General features: G+C 38.1%; 1 protein-coding gene across 5 annotated transcripts in view; it reads right to left on the bottom strand.

The window, feature by feature from the left end:
- The window catches only part of Sfmbt1 (Scm like with four mbt domains 1), a 121,039-nt gene that overhangs the window by 54,138 nt on the left and 43,801 nt on the right, over window positions 1-23,100 (bottom strand). For all 5 annotated transcript variants that reach the window (XM_038348645.1, XM_038348644.1, XM_038348643.1 and 2 more), the window contains exon 3: window positions 9,432-9,572. In XM_038348645.1, the coding sequence (XP_038204573.1) occupies window positions 9,432-9,564 (133 nt within the window). In that variant the 5' untranslated portion in view covers window positions 9,565-9,572. The remainder of the gene's footprint in view (window positions 1-9,431; window positions 9,573-23,100) is intronic.

Raw genomic sequence — 23,100 nt, forward strand, 5'->3', positions numbered from 1 at the left:
CAGATAAAGGAATTATAGAAACAGACATCATGACAAAAAGATCAGGAACCACATATGCAAGAACGAACAACAGAATACAAGAAATGGAAGAGAGAATCTCAAGTGCTGAAGATAAAATAGAGGAAATAGACTCATCAGTTAAACAAAACATTAAATCTAACAAAGGCTTAACCCCAAATATCCATGAAATATGGAACACCATAAAAAGGCCAAATCTTAAAATAGGTATAGAAGGAGAAGTTCAATTCAAAGGCACAGAAAATTCATTTAACAAAATCATAGAAGAAAACTTTCCCTACCTAAAGATAGATATGCCTATGAAGATACAAGAACACCAAATAGACTAGATCAAAAAAAAAGTCCCCTTGCCACATAATAATCAAAACACTAAACATACAGAGGAAAGAAAAAACATTAAGAGCTGCAAAAAAAAAAAAAAAAAAAAAAAAAAAAAAAAGGCCAAGTAACATATAAAGGTAGACCTATCAGAATTACCCTGACTCTAGGCAGAGTAGACAGAACTGAATACAGGAAAGAAGGGCAGACAGAGAGCGGCCATGGAACTGCCAGGTCAGACATGTTAAATCTTTCCCGGTAAGCCACGACCTCGTGGTGTTATACAGATTATTAGAAATAGGTTAAATAAATGTGAGAGTTATTCAATAAGAGGCTAAACATAATGGGCCAGGCAGTGATTTAGTTAATACAATTTCTGTGTGACTATTTCGGGTGTAAAATAGCAGGCCCTCTCACACAACAGATTGGCGCTCCAATGTGAAAAACTGACTCCACATAAAATCTGAGAGAGCTTCAAAAAGAATACAGAGTTTAGCACAGCTTCTTGCTGTTTGCTGGCAGCTTGCCTCAACTACTTTAAGAGAGATTTTTCTGATTCAGCTGTAGCGGTGGGGAAAAAAAGCCATGCAGTTTTAAAATGCTGGCTTTCTGGGCTATGCTGCTAGCACAGCTACTGTCTCTTGTGGGAGACAGAGCTACAGTTTGATGGCAACTGGACTTGCTGTATACCTAAAAGGGAGGCACTGCGCATGGCTCAGAGGCACAACTGACTCACAGGCACAAGCAGCTTTGCCATGCACACGGCACATGGCGCAGTGCACATGGCACAGAGGCACAAGGTTCTGCTATGTTGGACTGGGTGGGGCAAGTAGGCAGTACCTGTATTTGACCTGGGATTGTCGCAACTTAGATTCTTAAGAGCTTAGCATTCTAAAAGTACAAAGCAAAAGTGTTCCTGGACAGTAAAGAATTACAGATTCACAATAGGACAGATTCAGACATAAGCGACCTCTAAATGGGTCACAATAGTGAATAAATGTACGGAGGCTTGGGAGAGAGAAGAAAGAGTATAGAGAGTCATAAAATAAAGTTAGTGATTTTAAAAAAGGGTAAAGTCTTTAAAAAAACAGAGTACAGACAATCACAGATTAATAAAATAAGCTACGTAAAAATGGAAAATTCACAAGAGTCTGGATTATGTGTATTATTCTGTTTTCTTTAAATTTTTTGATTGTGAAGGAGCTAACTACAGAGAGATGTTTCATTTATTTATTTTTTTATTTATTAAAAATTTCCACCTCCTCCCCTCTTACCATTTATTTCCCTCCCACTCCCTTCCCCCTCCTTCTCCAGCCCTAAGAGAAGTCAGGGTACCCTGCCCTGTTGGAACTCCAAGGCCCTCCCACCTCCATCCAGGTCTAGGAAGGTATGCATCCAAACAGACGAGGCTCCCAAAAAGCCAGTACATGCAGTAGAATCAAAACCCAGTCACTGGCTTCTCAGTCAGCCCCCATTGTCAGCCACACTCAGAGAGTCCAGTTTGATCACATGCTCATTCAGTCCCAGTCCAGCTGGCCTTGGTGAGCTCCCATTAGATCAGTCACATCGCAGAGAGACATTTCATTGTGTGGGCTCCTAAGCTAAACCAGAACGGATATTATAAAGGTATTATGACTTCAGAATTTGGGTCTAAGGATATGATGCTTTGGAAAAGATGTTCTTCTTTTGTTTTCATAGAGGATGAGACCCTGTGGATTGCTTCTGGACCAATATGATATGACAGACCACGCTGGTGCGGGAGAATTGTCTGTAACCTGTCAATCATGTGTTAAATAAACGCTGATTAGCCAGGCAGGAAGTATAGGTGGGAAAACCAGACAGGAAGTAGAAATGATGCAATGAGAACAAGAGAATTCTGGGAAGGAGGAAGTTGATTCCTCCCACTCCTGCCCAGATCATTGAAGCAGCAGGATGTGATCTGCCCCACTGACAAAGGTACTGAGTCACATGGCTAACATAGATCAGAATAATGGGTTAATATAAGTGATAAAAGCTAATAAGAAGCCAGAGCTAATGGGCCAATCAGCTTTATAACTTACAGAGATCTCTGTGTGATTTTCTTTGGGGCTTACTGGCTGTGGGGTACCAGGTGGGACAGAAACCCCAACAAGCAGGCCCCCTCATGTTATACCACGCCCTCCTGAAAGGTTTCCTTAAACACCCTCAAAAACTTACTTTACTCAACTGCTGACTGAGATTAACCTAGCATATAGGATACACCATGAAAGACCTGATTAACAGAGCCCCCATACAGCACGAAGCAGTTTGGAGAGAAAAAAATTTCACCCATATTCCCTAATATTGTTTATGTTTTTTTTAATTTCATTTAAATATAATATAGATATAAATAACTTGCATTGGTATGGATTTGGCTTTATTGATATAAATTTGAGGTCAATCTTGTTATATGTATATTTCTGCTCTTGATTAAGGTACTGTAATTGTATAGTTCATATAAAAATGTATTGTAAAATTAGGAAATATAGGTTGTTAATGGATAATCATCGATAATAGTCAAGCTTGTAGTCATGTTAGTTAGAATTTCTAGATATATAGAGATATATTTCAGTTAGACAGGCATTCTTCATATCTTTCAAAGACTACAAAATATGGCATTTAAAATGTTTTAATAACTTAGGACTTTTCATAACAATGAGACATGTCTGCTCCTGGCAGCACTAATCTACTTCAAGAGGAAGATGGGCATCGAAGAGGCTCCTTATGGAGTTGGTTAGCCATCTGGGCAAGAAACTGCTCTTGCCTGGACTGATGCATGAACTGGACATGAAGAACCCACAGAGAGAGAGAACTGCTGAACTTGCCTAAAGGTGAGATGATCCTTCGAAGTTCCTGATTCATAAAAGAGTCTGTGAGACATTCTGCAGGACACAGAAAAAAATGACTGAACTGTCTTTAAAATTTCCTGCTTCATGGAAATGTCTGCTGGATACTATGGGTCTGTAAGCTGAAGACGGATGCCCTGATGGTACAGAAGAACTTTGGATGACTGTACAGAAAGCAAGATGTCTCTGTCATTTCTAGAGTTTTGGAAGTTGCTTACAATGTACTTCCTGTTTAATTAAGTAATAGTATATCCTTCTGGAGTCTTTAATGGAGTTTGAGAATGAATAGTTATTATTATAGTTTTCCTTAGTTATGATACGAGATAAAGTAGATATAAATATGGTAACTGTAGTTCCTGCTTGATAACTGTTTTGTTATATGTAATTTTACTATGTTAAAGTTAAAGCCTTCCTTTTTGTTTAAACAGAAAAAGGGGAAATGATGTAGGAAGTTCTTCTGTCTATGTGTTGCTTTTATTGGATGAATAAAGAAACTGCCTTGGCCTTTTGATAGGGCAGCACTTAGGTAGGCGGAGTAGACAGACTGAATGCTGGGAAGAAAGGCAGACAGAGAACCGCCACGGAACTACCAGGTCACACATGCTAAATCTCTCCCAGAAAGCCACGAGCTCATGGTGTAATGCAGATTATTAGAAATGGGTTAAATCAAGATGTGAGAGTTAACCAATAAGAGGTTAGACATAATGGGTCAGGCAATGATTTAATTAAACAAACAAAAAGAAAAAAAAGAATTACACCTGACTTCTCAGTGAAAACAAGGAAAGCCAGAAGGTCATGGTCAAGCATTATGCAGATATTAAGAGACCATGGATGCCAGCCCAGACTACTACACCCAGCAAAACTGTCGATCACCACAGAAGGACAAAACAAGATATTCCATGAAAAATCTAGATTTCACCAATACCTAGCCACAAACCCAGACCTACACAAAATACTAAAAGGAAAACTCCAACCCAAGGAAGATGATTACACCAACAAAAACACAGAAAATTGATGATCTCATCACAGCAAATACAGAAGAAGAAAAAAATGCACAAATTAACATCACCAACGATGAAAGCTAAATTAACAGGAGATAGCAACCACTGGTCATTAATATCCCTTAATGTAAATGAACTCAACTCATCCATAAAAAGGCACAGGCTAACAGATTGGATATGAAAACAAAATCCATCCCTCTTCTGCACGCAAGAAACGCATCTCAACCTCAAAGATAGACATCGTCTCAGAGTAAAAGGTTGGGAAAAAATATACCAATCAAATAGACCTAAGAAACAAGCAGGTATAGCTATCCTAATATCTAACAAAATAGACTTCAAGCTAAAATCAGTCAAAAGAGACAAAGAAGGACATTTCATATTAGTTACAAGAAAAATCCTTCAAGAGTAAATTTCAATACTGAACACCTATGCCCCAAATATAAGGGCACCCTCATATGTCAAAAAAACATTATTAAAGCTTAAATCACATATTAAACCACACACACTAGTAGTGGGAGATTTCAACACTCCCCTCTCACCACTGGACAGGTCAATCAGACAAAAAATGAACAGAGAAATAAGAGAACAAACAGATATCTACAGAATATTCCATCCAAACAGAAAAGAATATACCTTCTTCTCATGGAACCTTCGCAAAAATTGACCATATACTCGGTAACAAAACAAACGTCAACAAATACAAAAAAACTGGAATAACCCAATGCATCTTATCAGATCACCATGCTTTAAAACTAGAAGTGATTCGAGGCCAGCCTGGTCTACAAGAGCTAGTTCCAGGACAGGCTCTAGAAACTACAGGGAAACCCTGTCTTGAAAAACCAAAAAAAAAAAAAAAAACAAAAACAAAAAAAAAAAAACAACTAGAAGTGAACAGCAATAGTAATATAGTAATTCCAGAAAACCCACAAACACATGGAAATTAAACAATGGTCACCTGAATAATCAATGGGTCAAGAAAGAAATAAAGGGGGAAATTAAAGACTTCCTAAAATTCAATGAAAATGATGACACAACATACCCAAATTTATGGAACACAATGAAAGCAGTGTTAAGAGGCAAGTTCACAGCACTAAATGCCTACATAAAGAAGCTGGAAGAATCCCACACTAGTGAATTAACAGAACATTTGAAAATTTTAGAACAAAAAGAAGCAAACTCACATAAGAGAACTAGACTGCAGGAAATAATCAAATTGAGAGCTGAAATCAACAAAATAGAAACAAAGAAAACAATACAAAGAATCAATGAGACAAAGTGTTGGTTCTCGAGAAAATCAACAAAATAGACAAACCTTTATCAAAACTAACCAAAAGGCAGAGAGAGAATATCCAAATTAACAAAAATCAGAAATGAAAAGGGGGACATAACAACAGACACGGAGGAAATACAGAGGATCATCAGGTCATATTTTGAAAACCCGTACTCCACAAAATTGGAAAACTTAAAGGAAATGGACAACTTTCTGGATAAATATCACTTACCAAAATTAAATCAAGACTAGATAAGCAAATTAAACAGACCTATAACTGCTGAAGAAATAAAAACAGTCATCAAAGGTCTCCCAACCAAAAAAAGCCCAGAACCAGATGGTTTCAGCTCAGAATTCTACAAGACTTTCAAAGAAGAACTAATACCAATACTCCTCAAATTTTTCCACACAACAGAAACAGAGGGAACATTGCCAAACTCTTTTTATGAGGCTATAATTACCCTGATACCCAAACCACAGAACTAAGAAGAGAATTACAGACCAATCTCATTCATGAACATTGATGCAAAACTACTAAATAAAATACTAGCAAATTGAATCCAAGAGCACATCAGAACCATCATCCACCATGACCAAGTTGGCTTCATCCCACAGATGCAGGGATGGTTCAACATATGAAAATCTGTCAACGTAATCCACCATATAAACAAGCTGAAAAAATAAAAAAAAAAAAACACATGATCATCTCATTAGATGCCGAAAAAGCTTTTGACAAAATACAACATCCCTTCATGATAAAGGTCTTGGATGGAGCAGGGATACAAGAAACATACCTAAATATAATTAAGGCAATATACAGCAAGCCAACATCAAACTAAATGGAGAGAAACTCCCAGCAATTCCACTGAAATCCGTATCTATTCAATATAGTTCTTGAAGTACTAGCTAGAGCAATAAGACACCAAAAGGAGATCAAGGGGATACAAATTGGAAAAGAAGAAGTCAGACTCTCACTGTTTGCTGATGTTATGATAGTTTACATAAGTGATCCCAAAAATTCTACCAAGGAACTTCTACAACTCATAAACACTTTCAGCAATGTAGCAGGATATAAGATTAACTCAAAAAAAAATCAGTAGCCCTCCTGTACATAGATGATAAATGGGCTGGGGAAGAAATCAGAGAATCAACACACTTCATAATAGCCACAAATAGCATAAAGTATCTCGGAGTAATTCTAACCAAACAAGTGGAAGACTTGTATGACAAGAAATTTAGATCTTTGAAAAGAAATTGAAGAAGACACTAGAAAGTGGAAAGAGCTCTCATGGTCTTGGGTAGGCAGAATTAATATATTAAAATTGGCAATCTTACTGAAAGCAATCTACAGATTCAATGCAATGCCCATCAAAATCCCAGCAAAATTCTTCAAAGACCTCGAAATAATGGTACTCAATTTCACTTGGAAAAGCAAAAAACCCAGGATAGCCAAAACAATCCTGTACAACAAAACAACTTCTGGAGGCATCACAATCCCTGACTTCAAACTCTACTACAGAACCATGGTACTGAAAACAGTCTGGTACTGGTATAAGAACAGACAGGAGGACCAATGGAACCGAACAGAAGACCTGGATATCAATCCACACATCTTTGAACACCCAATCTTTGATAAAGAAGCAAAAAATATCAAATGGAAAAAAGAAAGCATATTTAACAAGTGGTGCTGGCATAACTGGATATCAACATGTAGAAGAATGAAAATAGACCCATATCTATCACCATACACAAAACTCAAGGCCAAATGGATCAAAGACCTCAACATAAAGCCAGCCACACTGAACCTTATAGAAGAGAAAGTGGGAAGTACACTTGAACAAGGAACAGGGAACCACTTCTTAAATATATCCCCAGCAGCACAGACACTGAGACAAACAATTAATAAAGGGGACCTCATGAAACTGAAAAGCTTCTGTAAAGCAAAGGACACTGTCAACAAGACAAAATGACAGCCTACAGAATGGGAAAAGATCTTCACTAACCCCACATCAGACAGAGGTCTGATCTCCTAAATATACAAAGAACTCAAAAAAAATTGGACACCAAAAGATCACATAATCCAGTAAAAAAAAAAAAAAAAAATGGAGTACAGACCTAAACAGAGAACTCTCAACAGAGGAATCTAAAATGGCTGAAAGACACTTAAAGAAATGTTCAACAACCTTAGTCATCAGAGAAATGCAAATCAAAACAACTCTGAAATTCCATCTTACACCTGTAAGAATGGCCAAGATCAAAAACACTGATGACAACTTATGCTGGAGAGGTTATGGGGGAAAGGGAACACTCCTGCATTGCTGGTGGGAATGCAAGCTGGTACAACCCCTTTGAATGTCAGTGTGGCGATTTCTCAGAAAATTGGGAAACAACCTTCCTCAAGACCCTGTAATACCACTTTTGGGTATATATCTAAAGGATGCTCAATCGTGCCACAAGGACATGTACTCAACTATGTTCATAGCAGCTTTGTTTGTCATAGCCAGAACCTGGAAACAACCTTAATGCCCCTCGATCGAAGAATGGATAAGAAAAATGTGGTACATTTACACAATGGAGTACTACACAGCAGAAAAAAAAATAACGATAGCTTGAATTTTGCAGGAAAATGGATGGAGCTAGAAAACTTTATTTTGAGTGAGGTAACCCAGACACAGAAAGACAATGATCATATGTATTCACTCATAGGTGGTTTTTAAGCATAAAGTAAAGAAAGCCAGCCTACAAACCACAATTCCAGAGACCTTAGACAACAATGCAGACACTAAGACTTACATAGACATAATCTACATGGGAAGTAGAAAGTAGAAAAAGACAAGATCTCCTGAGTAAATTGGGAGTATGGGGACTTTGAGGGAGGATTGAAGAGGAAGGGGAGAGGCAGGGAGGAGAGCAAAGAAAAATGTAGAGTTCAATAAATATCAATAAAGAAAATGTTAAAACAAAAAATACACTCATTGGCATTTTTCCTCCCAAAATAGATTACTGTATCCATAATTATTGACAAAAATTTATTTGTAATGGCTAAAAATTAGAAAAATCAAAATGAATGAAAACATGAGCGGTTGATATAAGTGCAATACATTCATGAAATGTGACTCATAATACAAAGTAACAAACTGTAGCTGGCAAGATGGCTCAGGAGGCAAAGGCATTTGCTACCAGAGTTCAGCATTAGGGCTCACATGGTGAAAGACAAGAACCTACTCTCCCAAGCTGTCCTCCCCTCTTTACATGTAAGCCATGTCATGCTCACACCACACAAATACACATAAAAATTAAGTGATTAATTAGTTTTTTAAAGTTAATAAACTTTGACATGCAAGAGTGTCAACTCATCAAAAGTTATTTCAGGGGAAAATGTTAAATGTTCATATACTAACTTTATTCATGAGGCATCTTTAAATGGCAAAATTACAAAGATAGCAGATTAATAACTGCCTCAGATTAAAAAGTGTAGTGAGGGGGCTGGAGAGATAGCTGAGTGGTTAAAAGAGCTGACTGCTCTTCCAGAAGACCTGAATTCAATTCCCAGCACCACATGGTGGCTCACAACTGTCTCTAATTCCAGTTCCAGGGAACCTTATCGATGCCCATAAAATATATTTTATTACAGTTATGTGAGAGAAACTGAATGAAGGGGAACATGGAACCTATTGTCACTATCTTTGCAACTTCTATGAATTCAAAATATTTAAAAGCAATTATAAAGTAATCAGCAAAGTACAATTATGTAGAAAATGTGGCCTGTTAATAAAAACTTGTTTATTTTTCAGCAAACAGTAGTTGTAGTCCCTAGTGGCAGGTCCTCTGCCAGGCCCAAGCGACACCAATGAAAACTGTATGACTTCAAAGAGCGGCCAGTTCAGTGGTAGAAAAGACAAGTCAGACAAAGTAACACAGGCATCTGCACTCTAGAAAGGGGTTTAGCAGAACCGATACCTGCATCCAGCTGCTGCTCCCCGTTCATCTCCACAGCATATGGGCTGGCTCCTCCCCGGGCCAAGGATAGGTTGAGGCTCTCTGCTACGATATGACGATGATCTGAGGTTTCAAGTTTCTGTTCAGTGGGCATCCAAGGATCTAAACAAAGGTGTTTTTAGAAAGTTACAACCATGGCCAGCATTTGATTGGGTTGAGAGGAAAGAGAAAAGAAAACCACTTAGAGGATGTAGGGTTACAGTCATGGGGACATGGCACCTTTTCCAAATGTGAAGTTTGTCGAATGACTATGGATACCCAGATGTGTGTACAAGAAGACTTAACAACTAGGGATTACAATAAATGGTGACTGAAGAGATGGCTCAACAGTTATGAGCACTGACTAATGACTTCAGGACCCAGGTTCAAGTCCCAGTACCCATATGGTGGTTCACAACCATTTGTAACTCCAATTCCAGGGGATCTCGATGCCTTCTGGCCTCCTTGGGCATCAGGCATGAAAGTGGTACACAGACACACATTTAGGCAAAACACCCGCACGTATAAAATAATTTAATGAAGACTACAATAAATTAACAGATGGATGAGCCCTAACTTTTTTTTTTTTTTTTTTTTGGTTTTTCGAGACAGGGTTTCTCTGCAGCTTTTTTAGAGCCTGCCCTGGAACTAGCTCTTGTAGACCAGGCTGGCCTCGAACTCACAGAGATCCACCTGCCTCTGCCTCCCGAGTGCTGGGATTAAAGGCATGCGCCACCACCGCCCGGCCTAACTTTTAAACTTAGTGTAGTGGCTTCTATCCATAAAGATGCTAATTCTTCCATCGACAAAATCTTCAATACCGTCGGGCGGTTGTGGCTCATGCCTTTAACCATAGCACTTGGGAAGCAGAGGCAGGCAAATGTTTGTGAGTTCAAGGTTAGCCCAGCCTGGTCTACAGAGCTAGTTCCAGGACAGCCAGGGCTGTTACACAGTGAAACCCTATTTCAAATGGAAGGGAAAAAAAAGAAAAAAGGAAAAAAAAGGACCACTTTAACACCTAAGACAATCACTATGAAATAAGTTTCAAACCTATTTATGCTTTAAAACAGCTTTACTGGCCAGGCACTGATGGCACACACCTTTATTCCCGGGACTCAGTGAGAGGCAGTGAGTTTGAAGCCAGCCTGGTCTACATGGCAAGTTTCAAAACAGCCAGAGCTACATACTGACAACCTGTATCAAGGAAAAAAAACAAAAGAAATAAAAAAGAAAAAAAAAGTTTTACTGGAATAGAATCCACTACGGAAATGTACAATCTAGTAACTTTTAATTAAATTTACAGAGGATTTAGCTATTACCATATACTAGTCTTAGAATATCTGTGTCATCCTGAAAAGACTTCATGCTCATGCCCACTAAGCACACTAAAAGGTGACTGTCATCATCATGAGCTCACAGGTACAGAACAATTACCATACCTGCCCTGGAGCCAATAGCTAGCAAGCAGCAGAATCAGACTTTTAACCAAGGAGGATATCTACATTTCATGTCCTCGATTACTGTATTATCTCTCAAATCAAAGCAAATGATGACTTTGACCTCCTAATGCTCCTGACTGTACCTTCTGAATGGTGGGATGCATGGCTGTTATGGTTAATTCTAAGAAAGAAAATTCAATAACTATTTATCAGGTAGTTAAGGGGGAAAACCCACTAAGATATTTTAATTTGCAGACCTATTCCAATTCAAAAGACGTATACTTTTAAAGTCTGCTGTTAAATACGGTCGATGTCCAATTGTTCAGACTTACAGCTCTAACTCTGCTTCTGCAGGTACAATTCACTAAAAGCCACTCTATTTCCTGTTCCTTCACTCTCAACAGTACTCAACCATCATTCCCTGCATACGTCTGCTTTAGAGAGTAAATTAAACTAGTGTTCATATTTGTCAAATAAACTTGATTTCAGGATAAAAATTTTCTGCTGATTTATTAAGTTGTTTCTCCTGATTATTTTTATTGTTGCTAATCTACTGCTACATGTCTAAAAAAATTAAAAATTAAAGTCTGACAAAGTCCAGATTTTAAAGCACTGACAGACAAATCTTAGTCACCTATATAAACTAAATTAAATTTGACCAAAATGTAATCTTTTCAAGATTATGTAAATTCAATTACCAATAGCAGTATCTGTCTTTGCTCAAAAATTGGCACTAATAAATGCATTAAACACCTAAAATTATTTCCTCTTAGGAACAGGTTCTTCTAATGCCCAGGCAAGACTTTATTTCAAGGCTTAAGTGATTCTCCTGGAAGTCTCTCAAATATTATCACACTTGGCAAACAATGAGAAAATGTTAAGAAATACATGACACAAGAATATAAACATGTAAAATATAGTCATTAAATGTCTTGTTTTGAGACTATGTCTCTCTATAGAGCCCTGGCTGCCCTAGAATTTATAAAGCCAGGTTTGCCTTCAACTCAGAGATCTGCTTGCCTCTGTCTCCCTAACCTCTGCTGTGGTTAAAAGGCATGCCAACACACTCAGTCATTAAAAGTGTTATTAATGAAATATTTTTATTCTCAATCAAATTCCAAAGGAAGTGTTTTACTTTATTGATATGCTAATTCTTTAAGAGGACATGCATATCCAAAAGGTGTGAATGTAGACAGGGGCTAAGGATATAGCATAGTGATAGATCATTTGTCAAGCAGAGACACCCTGGATTTGACTCCATTAACAAGAAAACAGCAATAACAAAACAACAGTAACACACATACATATATGGCTTAGGATTGATAAAGCAGTTGCATAGATGGAAGTTTCCGTAAAGATTTGTCACTCGTATTGTTTTACTAAAATGCTGTTTGGTCAATAGTCAGGCAGGAAGAATAGGCGGGGCAAGCAGAGTAGGAGAATTCTGGGAAGAGGAAAGGTAGTGACACAGTCACCAGCCAGACACAGAGGAAGCAAGATGAGAATAAAGAGGTACCAAGCCATGTGGCTAAACACAGATAAGAATTATAGGTGAATTTAAGTTGTAAGAACTAGTTAGTAATAAGCCTGAGTTTTAGGTCAAACAGTTTATAATTAATATAAGCCTCTGTGTGTTTATTTTGGAATGAACAGCTGAGGGACCAGGCAAGACAGAAACTTCCATCTACAGGAATAGCCAACAGCTTCCTCATTAGATTTAAGGCCTGCTATACAGGGAGAAACACTACCTGGTACTGTAAATCTGGCCAATAATCCATGGCTGGGAAGCACACACGACCCAGGGATGAACCTATTACTATTATTTTGCTAAATGAACATAATATCAACTTGCTCTCTAATTTGTATCTCTCTACTCACAGATTAGTGAAACTCTCAAATCTCAGATCAAATCAGGAGGAATTGTGCAGTGGATAGTAGTTAATGTAGAAACTCACACCTTATCAGAGGGTCAGGAAGTGTTGGTGGCATGCTCAGTCACAAATGCACCATCTATTCTACTTATTTTATTTTTATTTTATGGGTATGAGTGTTTTGTCTGCATATATGTGCCTGAGGAGGCTAGAACAACAGAACCCTGGAATTGGGTGGGTGCTGGGAAGTGAACCTGGGTATTCTTTTAAGAGAAGCAAGTGCTCATAACTCTGAGCCCGATCTCCAGCCCAAATGGGATTTATCAATACTACATAAAACTCTACCCTGAGGCTTAGGGACCATCAAGGAGGGGAGAAAAAGACTATAAGAGCAAGAGGTCAAGAGAGGACCAAAGCAAAACACTCTTCTGAACATGACAGAACTGCTATTCTCATGAACTCACAATAGCTGTACCTGCACAAGATCAAGCCAGTCAACAGCCTAGCATGGAGGGAGAACTGGTTAAGAGCCCCTATCCCTGATGAGCTATGGACAGTTGATGACTTCTCTGGGAGGAAGAGTCAGTTTTCTTTAAAGATGGTAGATAAACCATGCGTCAGTGGATGAATAAGACCCAGAAATATATGGGCAGCACAAACTAGACTCTAGAATGTTTTCTTTTTTAAAGAGGAAGTTTAAATGGGTATAGAGGGGCAGGGGTGAATTTGGGAAGAGATAGGGAAGAAAATATGATTAAAATTATATTTATGAAATTCTCAAATTTATAAAAATATTTTTATAAAACTACCTTGTTCTTGAATATTTATTGCAACATTATTCATAATAGATAAATGGTAAAAAATATTCAAATGTTTACCAATCAATTAATGGATAAATAAAATGTGGGGTATCTAAAACAATGAAATCTAAATCATCCACAAAAAAAATATAATACTACTACATTTTATGATGTGATATGGTGGTTTAAACAGGTATGGCCCACACAGACTACTGAGTTTGAATGCTCAACCCATAGGGAGTGACACTATTAGGAAGTGTGGCTTATCTGTAGTAAGTGTGTCATTGTATAGGCAGGGTTTGAGGTCTTATATGCTCAAACTATGTCCAGTGTGGTACACAGTCACCATCTGCTGCCTGTGGATCAAAATACAGAACTATCAGCTCCTTCTCCAGCACCATGTCCGCCTGCATGCCACCATTTCCTGCCATGATAACGGACTAAACCTCTGAAACTGTAAGCCAGCCTCAATGAAATGTTTTCCCTGTAAGAGTTCCTGTGGCCATGGTCTCTTCACAGCAATAGAAGACTTTTGGGTACCTTAAAAATACTATAGTAAGTAAAAGAAGACAGACATAAAAGCCAAATTTTGTATGTTACCAATTATGTTAAACATCCAAGACAGGCAAACTGTCTTCACCTCTACAGGCACAAAAAGATTAATGGAGGCCAAACACCAGGGAGAGAGGTCAATAATTAACAGAGGGTGGTTTCTGTGTTTATTTTTTTTTGATGGAACACTAAATATTTGAAAACTGGATTGTGATAGGAATAGCTATATCATCCTGTAATAGCTGGTAATGATAGCTAAGATCCTGGTACTTCTCTGTATATTTTTTTTAAGAAATAAAAACTCAGCCAAGCATAGTGGCACATGCCTTTAATCAGAGCAGAGTTTGAGCTCACATAGTCTACATGGTAAATTCCACGACAGCCAGAGCTACACAGTAAGACTCTATCTCAAAAATAATTAACAAATAACTAAATGAAAAAAGAAAATACTCTAACTGTATACTTTGTGTCTCTGTATGTACATGTGTGGGGGTCAGAGGTCAAAGGACTATATCACCTTCCACTATTTTGGGGAGACTAGGTTCCTCCCTTCCTGTCTGTCTCACCTAATATGGAACTTACTGAATTGGCTAGACTGACTGGTCAGCAAGCCCCAGAATCTCTCCTGTTTCATCCCCTCCAGTGTAGGATTATAGGTTTATGATAATGCACTTGGCTTTCTTCTTTAATGTGGGCCATTAGGATCTGAACTCAAGTTCTTATGCTGTATCAATCAGGTGGTTTATTGATCAAGCCTTCTCCTCAGCCCCTATATACTTCACATAAGTGAATTTCATGACATGTAAAATACAGTTTTAGATTTTTCTTAAAAAATGGTATGTACACTGAAAGAATCTATTGCTGCGGGGTATTAGCACTCTATAAACCCCAAGACTGTGTTCTTTACTGGAAAAACCTGCCTAGTTATACTGTGGCCCAGTGCTAGCACACACTTTTAATCCAAGAGCTTTCCACTTGAATACTGTAAATAGGATTAAATAAAGTCAACCATAGGTTAAGAGGTGGAACAACCAAAAAGCTGACAGGAAAAAAAAAAAACATAGAGAGTGAGGAGGGGCAGGAGGACAGAGAGAGATGCACAGGAAGTAGAAGGGAGGGACATTCAGTTTGAGGAGTTTTGTTTGAGATGGTGTAGGAGAAAGTTCTCTTTTGGGGACACTGGCAAAGGAGGAAAGTCAGCCAAGTGCTTTCTCTGTTTCTCTGAGCTAGCAGGTTTTCACTTGAATCATTACTGGTAAAATTGAATGACTGAAATTTAGATTAAAAACAATAGTCTATGTTAATTGGATTTTGTCAACTTGACACAAACTAATGTCACTCAAGAAAAGGAACCTCAACTGAGAAACTGCTTCCATCAGGTTGGCTTATAAGCACAGTGGGGCTTTTCTTGGATTACTGTGGGTGGTACCACCCCTATGCAAGAGGTCCTGGTTGTATAAGAAAACAAGCTGAGCAAGTCATAAGGGAAAGTTAGTAAGCAGCATTTTTCCATGGTCTCTACTTCAGTTCCTGCCTCCAGATTCCTATCTGAACTCCTGCCCTGAGGACAAACTGTGATTTGGAAGTGCACACCAAATAAACCCTTCCACCAAAGTCATTTTGTTATGGTTTTATCACAGCAACAGATGAGAAACTAGTGCTGAAACTTCTGTATCAGTTACTTTATGTTGCTGTGAAAAATAGCATGACCAAGGCAACTTATAGAGGAATGTGTTTATTTGGGCTTATGATTCCAGGGGGATAGGAGTCCCTTGTGGTGGGGAAGCAGAGCAGCATGAAGCATGGCAGCAAGAACAGGAAGCTGAGCCATCAACTACAAGCAGCATCTAGGGGGATGGGAGAGAGCACATGGTAGACACACAGACAAAGAAAAACGTCAACTAGGAGTGGAAATGGAATAAGGATATAAGCTCTCAAAGCCCACCCCCAGAGACACACTTCTTCAAACAAGGCTGCGCTACCTCCCTGAACGTTGCTTCCAACTGTGGACCATGAGTTTAATAGCTGAGTCTATGTGGTCCCAACATTGGTAAACAGTGTTTAGAACTAATACTACCTTCCTCTAGAATTTATATGCACCATTAATATCAGTTATATAAGAAAATGCTATGCACTGATAGCAGTGGTATTATGATCTACCACAGAATTCTTTCTCAGTTACTCATTGTTTACTAAGCACATATTAACTAGCATACCATAATCTAGGTAAACAAACATTCTAGGCAAGAAGAAACAAGAGGGGGAAAAGTTGTTCTCATTGTTTGTTCTACAATGTAGTACAAGTAGATGGTAGATGAACCCTATAATATATTCCATGAAAATAAATGTTATAGGAAAAGCTAAAATTTGCAGGAGGCCAGAGAGTACTGCTTTTAACAGGCTGATAAAGGTCTTCCTTCAGGGGCCATGAGACAATAACAGGGAAGACAAGGAAATGAACAACACAGATACCCGCAGAAACAGGAAGTGCAAAGACCTTGAAGCAGGAGCTTGTTTGAATGGTAGAGGCTACTATGGTTGGAAAAGAATGATAATGGTTGAGACACCAGGAGATGAACTCGAGAAGGTTTTAGGGAATCACATTATATAAGAACTTAGAGGCTCATTGGTCCCAGTGGCACACATTTTTAATCCCAGCATTTGGGAGGCAGAGGCAGGAAGATCTCTATGAGTTCAAGGTCAATCTGGTCTGCATAGTGAGCTCCAGGACAGCCAGGGCTACGTAGTGAGACCCTGACTCATCACTCTCCCCTCCCCCTCAAAAAAAAGAACTTATGGAATGCTAGAAAGACTGGGTTTGAGGAAGCCACTGGAGAATTATGAGCAGAAAAGGGACATAATCTGATCTTTTCAAGGAGCTACTCTATAACTATGTTGAACAGTGTTGAAACAGACTGGAAATAAAAGCAGGAATAGAAAGATCAATTTAGAAGATACTGGAAGAGTCCAATGAGAGGCATTGGTGTCTAGGTTGAGGACAGTTAACAGTGAAAACTTTGAAAGGAATAAAGATGGATAAAGAGAGAAAATTCTGGGCCTGAACAATGGGAAGAATGCACTGTAACAAAGACTGGAAAATCTGAGAAGGGCAGTTTTGGGAAGAAAAGCCATGAATTCCAAAGGAAATCAGGGGAACATGCCTGTCTGCTTCCATCACAACTGAGGCCTTGCTCTTTGAGCTTTCAAAAAAAATGTTGCCAATTAGTAGAACTGTGACTTATACCTTATATGTGTACATTTTGGGTTTATAAGTTATTTTCATAAGCTATACTTTTACCTGATTATAACACTCATTTTTAAAAATAAAATCTAGAATAGGGTTGATTTTGGGGGTAGGGGTTGTTTTTGTTTTTTTCACTGTGGCAACTTTCTGATCAGCTTCAACCCCACCTTACACTTCATTTTCTCTAAATGTACTAATCAGCCACAAAAGGATTTCCCATGCTAATCATGCTCGCTGTAAAAAGTGTGTGACTTTCATTTTATGTATATGGATATTCTCCTTGCATATTTATCTATGAACCACTTGTGTGCCTGGTGCCCTCAGAGCCAAAAGGAGGCACTGAATCCCCTGGAACTGGAGTTAGAGACACCTGTAAGCTGTCATGTGGGTGCTAGGAATTGAAGCTGAATCCTCTGGGAGAGCAGTCAGTGCTCTTAACTGCCAAACCATCTTTCCAGCCCCTATGCTAACATTTTTAGGTCTCAATTGTGACACAAATTTTCTAGTAAAGGCCCTTGAATGTCAATTTTTCTAAGTTTTAAAACACATTTTAAAAAGTCTCAGGTATAAATACTATATTAACTATCCTATAATAATATTGGAAATGTAGTTCTGATAAATTTATAAGTTCCTGGTTCACACTATTGAGTATTTTACAGCCATTTCCACAGCAATTACTAATTAGTACCTACTTCTATGAAATATTAAGATTATTAAATTATGATCTTTGAAATTTTTGTTCATGGTATCCAAAGTTGATAACCATTTTAAAATCATTTATTTATCCCACTATTTTATAAGCTAGAGAAATAACAAATCTCCTATAGCTGATATGATCATATTTTTTCATAAATTCAAAGTTTCGCCGGGCAGTGGTGGCACATGCCTTTAATCCCAGCACTCAGGAGACAGAGGCAGGTGGATCTCTGGAAGTTCGAGGCCAGCCTGGTCTACAGAGCTAGTTCCAGGACAGGCTCCAAAGCTACAGAAAAAACATGTCTCAAAAAAACAAAAAAAAAAAAAAAGGAAAGAAAGTTTTCTTTATAGATACCAATAACAAGAACACTTTTTGTTGTTGTTTCCACTTTTAGACAGGATCTCACTGTGTAGCCGTGGCTAGCCACACCTGGATGCTCTGTAGATCACACTGGTCCTGAACTCACAGAGAGATCCATCTGTAGATCACACTGGTCCTGAACTCACAGAGAGATTCACCTGCCTCTGCCTCCCAAATTAGAATTAAAGATGTACACTATCACATTCAACAGATAAACACATTTTCTAAGTCAGTATATCTTTTCTTAAGAAATAAAGAGAACTCTAATTCACAAGAATAAGCACTGTAAAAATGTACTAATTTATTATTAAAGGACTGAAAAGGCTGGGCTGCTTGGTAATCATTATCAAGAAAAAGTAGTATTTTAAGTGCCTTCAAGTGAACTGGATAGTTCTAAAAGGTAGCCAATAAATATATTTAAAATTCTGAATTTTTACACGTCTGGGAAAAAGAAATCAAAACTATATTGATTCCATCTTACACCAAAAAGAATGGCTTACCAAGCAAATAATAAAAACAGACACTGGCAAAGACTAGCAGGAGCATCCCCTTTAAGCATTGTTGATGGGAACGTAAAATTGTATGTACACAGGCCCTATGAAAATCAGTATGGTAGTTCCTCATAAAAAACAAAACCTACAACTATCATATGATCCAGCTTTATCACTCCTGAGTATATTTTCCAAAGACCCTAAGTTAAAAGTACATGAAATGCATGTGTGAAAATGTTATAATAAAACTCTTAACTTGCATGTCATTTTTTAATTGAATAAAGTTAACACAGAGTACCCAACCTGTATGTCCCTGTCTATTTTTATATTTTAAACAGCAAATAAATATATCTTAGTACATGGCAAATTTAGCTGTCAACTTAGGATACTATATGTTTTTAAATTTAACTACTCTGCTCAACCAATAATTGCATTTTACAGGTGAGGATGTGGAGGCTCAGAGACATCAAACAACCTTCAGTTCATGGGTTCGGGGCAGCAGGGACTGGAGTTTTCCAAGTCTTTGCAGGCTCCCAAGCTTCTCTGAATATCAGGAAAAACGAAGATGACTGTCAGGTATCATGACTGAGAACATACCAGACAACAACTAATTTTAACATCTAGTTGGCTGGCCCAAAGCTCTTAGAAACTTGATTAATTTGTACTAAGCAACTGGCAATGTTTTATTTAATACTTAAAATTAATCACAGAAGACAACCTGGAATAACTATGGTGGTTTGAATGAGAATGCCCTCCCCCCTCCCACTGGCTAATGGTTAAATATTTAATCTCAGCTGGTAAAAACTGTTTAGGAAGTGTGACCTTGACAGAGATGTATCACTGAGCAAGAGTTCTGAGGTTTCAAAAGGCATATGCCATCCCAGTGTGCTCTCCCTCTCCCTCTCCGTCTCTGTCTCCCTCTCCTTCTCCCTCTCCCTCTCTCTCTCCCTCTCCCTCTCCCTCCCCCTCTCCCTTCCCCCCCTCCTTCCTGTTTGTGAGATGTGAACTCCAATGGTCCTTGCCACTGCCATGTCTTTGCTCTGCCACATGGACTCCAACCCTCTAAAAAAAAAAAAAATCATAAACCCTGTCTCGAAAAACAAACAAAAAAATCATGAGCCCCATTAAATGCTTTCATTTGTAAGTTTCTTTGGTCATGTTTTTTGTGACCGCAATAGAAAACTAAGACACTGACTCAGATTATTTAACTAACTCTAAGAGTTGAGCTACAGACAGAATAAAACAGAAACCTGAAAATAAAGCCCTCTAAATGCTTTTGATGTTCAAGAATGGCCCTATTCAAGAAATGAACCTCAAACTAAAAATACTCAGCAGGCCTAATGAGTTCTAGGGATTTACTTGATTTCTTCTACATCATGAATAGCTATGGATGTACTCAACTGAGCATAGGCAGCCTCTTACCTAAACAAACAAACAAACAAACAAACAAATAAGTGACTACTGAGAAAGAAGAGGATGGAGGGAACTGGGAACCCTCTGAATACCACAGTGAAAGACAAACTAAACAGGGTCAATTAGGGCATTTTAATTTTTATGTTTAACCCATTACTCAGAGAACCCTTCATGAGCTATGTGTATAAATGGCTACAGATCAATGGTGGAGTACTTGCCCAAATACAAGTATTTTTCCACAGAAGCACTGCAATAAGAATAGGAGCAGGAACAGGGTTACTCCCAAGATCACCAAATAAAACCGGAAAACCAACAAGTATGTAAACTGGACAGAGAAATACAAGAAACATAAAAAAGGCAATGAGACCTTTGAAAGATCATACTCCTCAATTATCAAATAAAAGCATATTGAAATGGTTAAAATCTGAAAAAAACACTACTAAAAAATACAAAGAAAACTTTGTTATGAGAAATGGCAAATATTTTGTATTATCCCTCCCGAACCCTAGGCCACAGCTCTACAAGTAAAGCACCTGAAGACTGGTCACCCAGAAGCTGCTCTCGGAGCTGCAGCTCCTTGGTCTAACGTGACAAAAACATTTTCCACCTCTTTTACTGGTGGCCTTAAATGGAGACAGGACAGCCCACTCATAAAACTTGCTAAATTATAGCACTTACATTACAGTGATTTGTGCTCAAACTGATAAAAGGTGATCATTATTCTACCCTCTAAATAAAAACAAAATAAACCTCCTCTATTCAGAGCATAAAAAAAAAAAAAACAAGCAAAATACCAGATAAACCTAAACCAAGTTAGAATAGCACCTTGGGTACAATCAGTGATACAGAGTTGTCCAAACCTGGCCAGAGAAAAGGTTTCTGCTGAATTTACTTTTCTACCAAAACAGGAAACTTTCATATTAAATACAACACAAGAACTATGCCACCAGATTAACAATAATACTGGACAACAGGATCCTTGCAGAGTCTGAATTTATTCAAACTGTAAGGGGCATTTGATGTGTTTATGGAAAGCCTTGCTCAAAATGCAAAACAAACTCCACCTATAATGATTTGCCAGTGGCTTAATTCATATAAAAGTAACAGTTTTCTCAATTAAGACATAGCCATGATTTTCAGTACAAGGATGAAATAAAAAAATTCTTAAAATGTATAACCTGTCTTGTATCAGCATCCTCACAAACTACGGATGCAAAATAAAAACAAATTAGTAACTGGCTGGACAGTGATGGTGCACTTCTTTAATCCCAGCACTTAGGAGGCAGAGGCAAGTGGATCTCTGAGTCCTGGGCCAGCCTGGGCTACAAAGTCAGACAGCCAGGGTTACATAAAGTAACTGATTCAGAGTACAAGTAAAAATCTCTTCCTGTAAATAATCTGCACTTGACAGCTGGTTACTACTACCTTAGTTGTTAGTTTGTTTGCCTAGCTTACACAAAGCCACGGTTTGAAGCCCGGCACTATAAACAGGGTGTGGTCACTATAATCCTAGCCCTAGGGAGATAGAGACAAAAAGTAGAAATTCAGGGCCACAGTGACTTGGTGCCATCTGGACTACAAGACTCTGTTCCCAAAAAGGAGAGAGAGAAAACAGTATTTTTTTAACTAATACTATATCTTGAAATAGTAAGAGACTAGCCAGGCATATTGGTTCATACCTTTAATCCCAGCACTTTGAGAGACAGAGGCAGGCAGGTGTCTGTGAGTTTAAGGCCAGCTGACCTAGAAAGTGACTTCCTGGACAGCCAGGGCTACATAGTAAGACCCACCTTTTTTTTTTTTTTTTTTGAAAAAAAAAAGGGGGAGGGGGAAGAAGAAAGAAAACAGAAATAGTAAGAGTCTAGAACTGATTTTTTTAAAACTATAAATTCTAATAATAGTGGTTTTAAATTACATCAATTCTTCAGACATTCTTATAAATTATTAAAAGTTGAGTATCTTTTATATGATGCCTGTCATCATAAGTGTTTTAAATTTCAGATTCTAGAATATTTGCATAGACTTTGCCAGTGAGCATCCCTAATGAACAATTCAAATTAGAGATGCTCAGTGTGTATAACTAAGTACATTACTATATTTACTCTTGCCAAAATGGTCTCATCATCTTGTTACTTTGAGATAACAACCAGTTTAATTACTTCAAGAAGGAACACTATTTATTTATAAAAGATCTTCTTTAAATAAACTTCTCTGGGGTGAGGGAGAAACAGAGAGTGATCGCTGCACCAAACACAGTGCATACGATTGTTTCACCCATCCCAACAACATCTGAAACACTCCCATTTTAGAGGCCAGGGAATGGAGAACCAAAGAGGTTGTATTACTTAATTTACACACAACACAAATTTAAAACCTAAGTCATTTCTCCATCATGCTAATCTACTGGCTATCCAAAAAAGAAACGCTTTCTCCCACCAAATGGACTTCCTCATCTTCTGTCACTTCCTCTCAAAACTTTATGTATGTTCTAAAGCCTCAAATACAGAAAAAAGATAGAGAACTACTTACAGAAAGCTTTTAGAGCTACAACCCAATGAATCAGCTAACAAAAAGTAATGAGCACGCCTGAGTATTGTTCCTGGTGACAGGTCTTCCTCATAAAAAGCTCTAGAGAACAATCGCATGTGAGTGTACTTTACACCTAGCTCAGCTATGCTACACTCTTCATAAAATCAAGGGTCACCAGTGTATGCTCTAGTTCTCTCAGAACTGGACTTTTAGATAGTTTTCTTTCTTTAAGATTTCTCTCTCTCTCTCTCTCTC

Source organism: Arvicola amphibius, chromosome 12 (assembly GCF_903992535.2).
Source record: "Arvicola amphibius chromosome 12, mArvAmp1.2, whole genome shotgun sequence".
Classification (NCBI taxonomy): Eukaryota; Metazoa; Chordata; class Mammalia; order Rodentia; family Cricetidae; genus Arvicola; species Arvicola amphibius.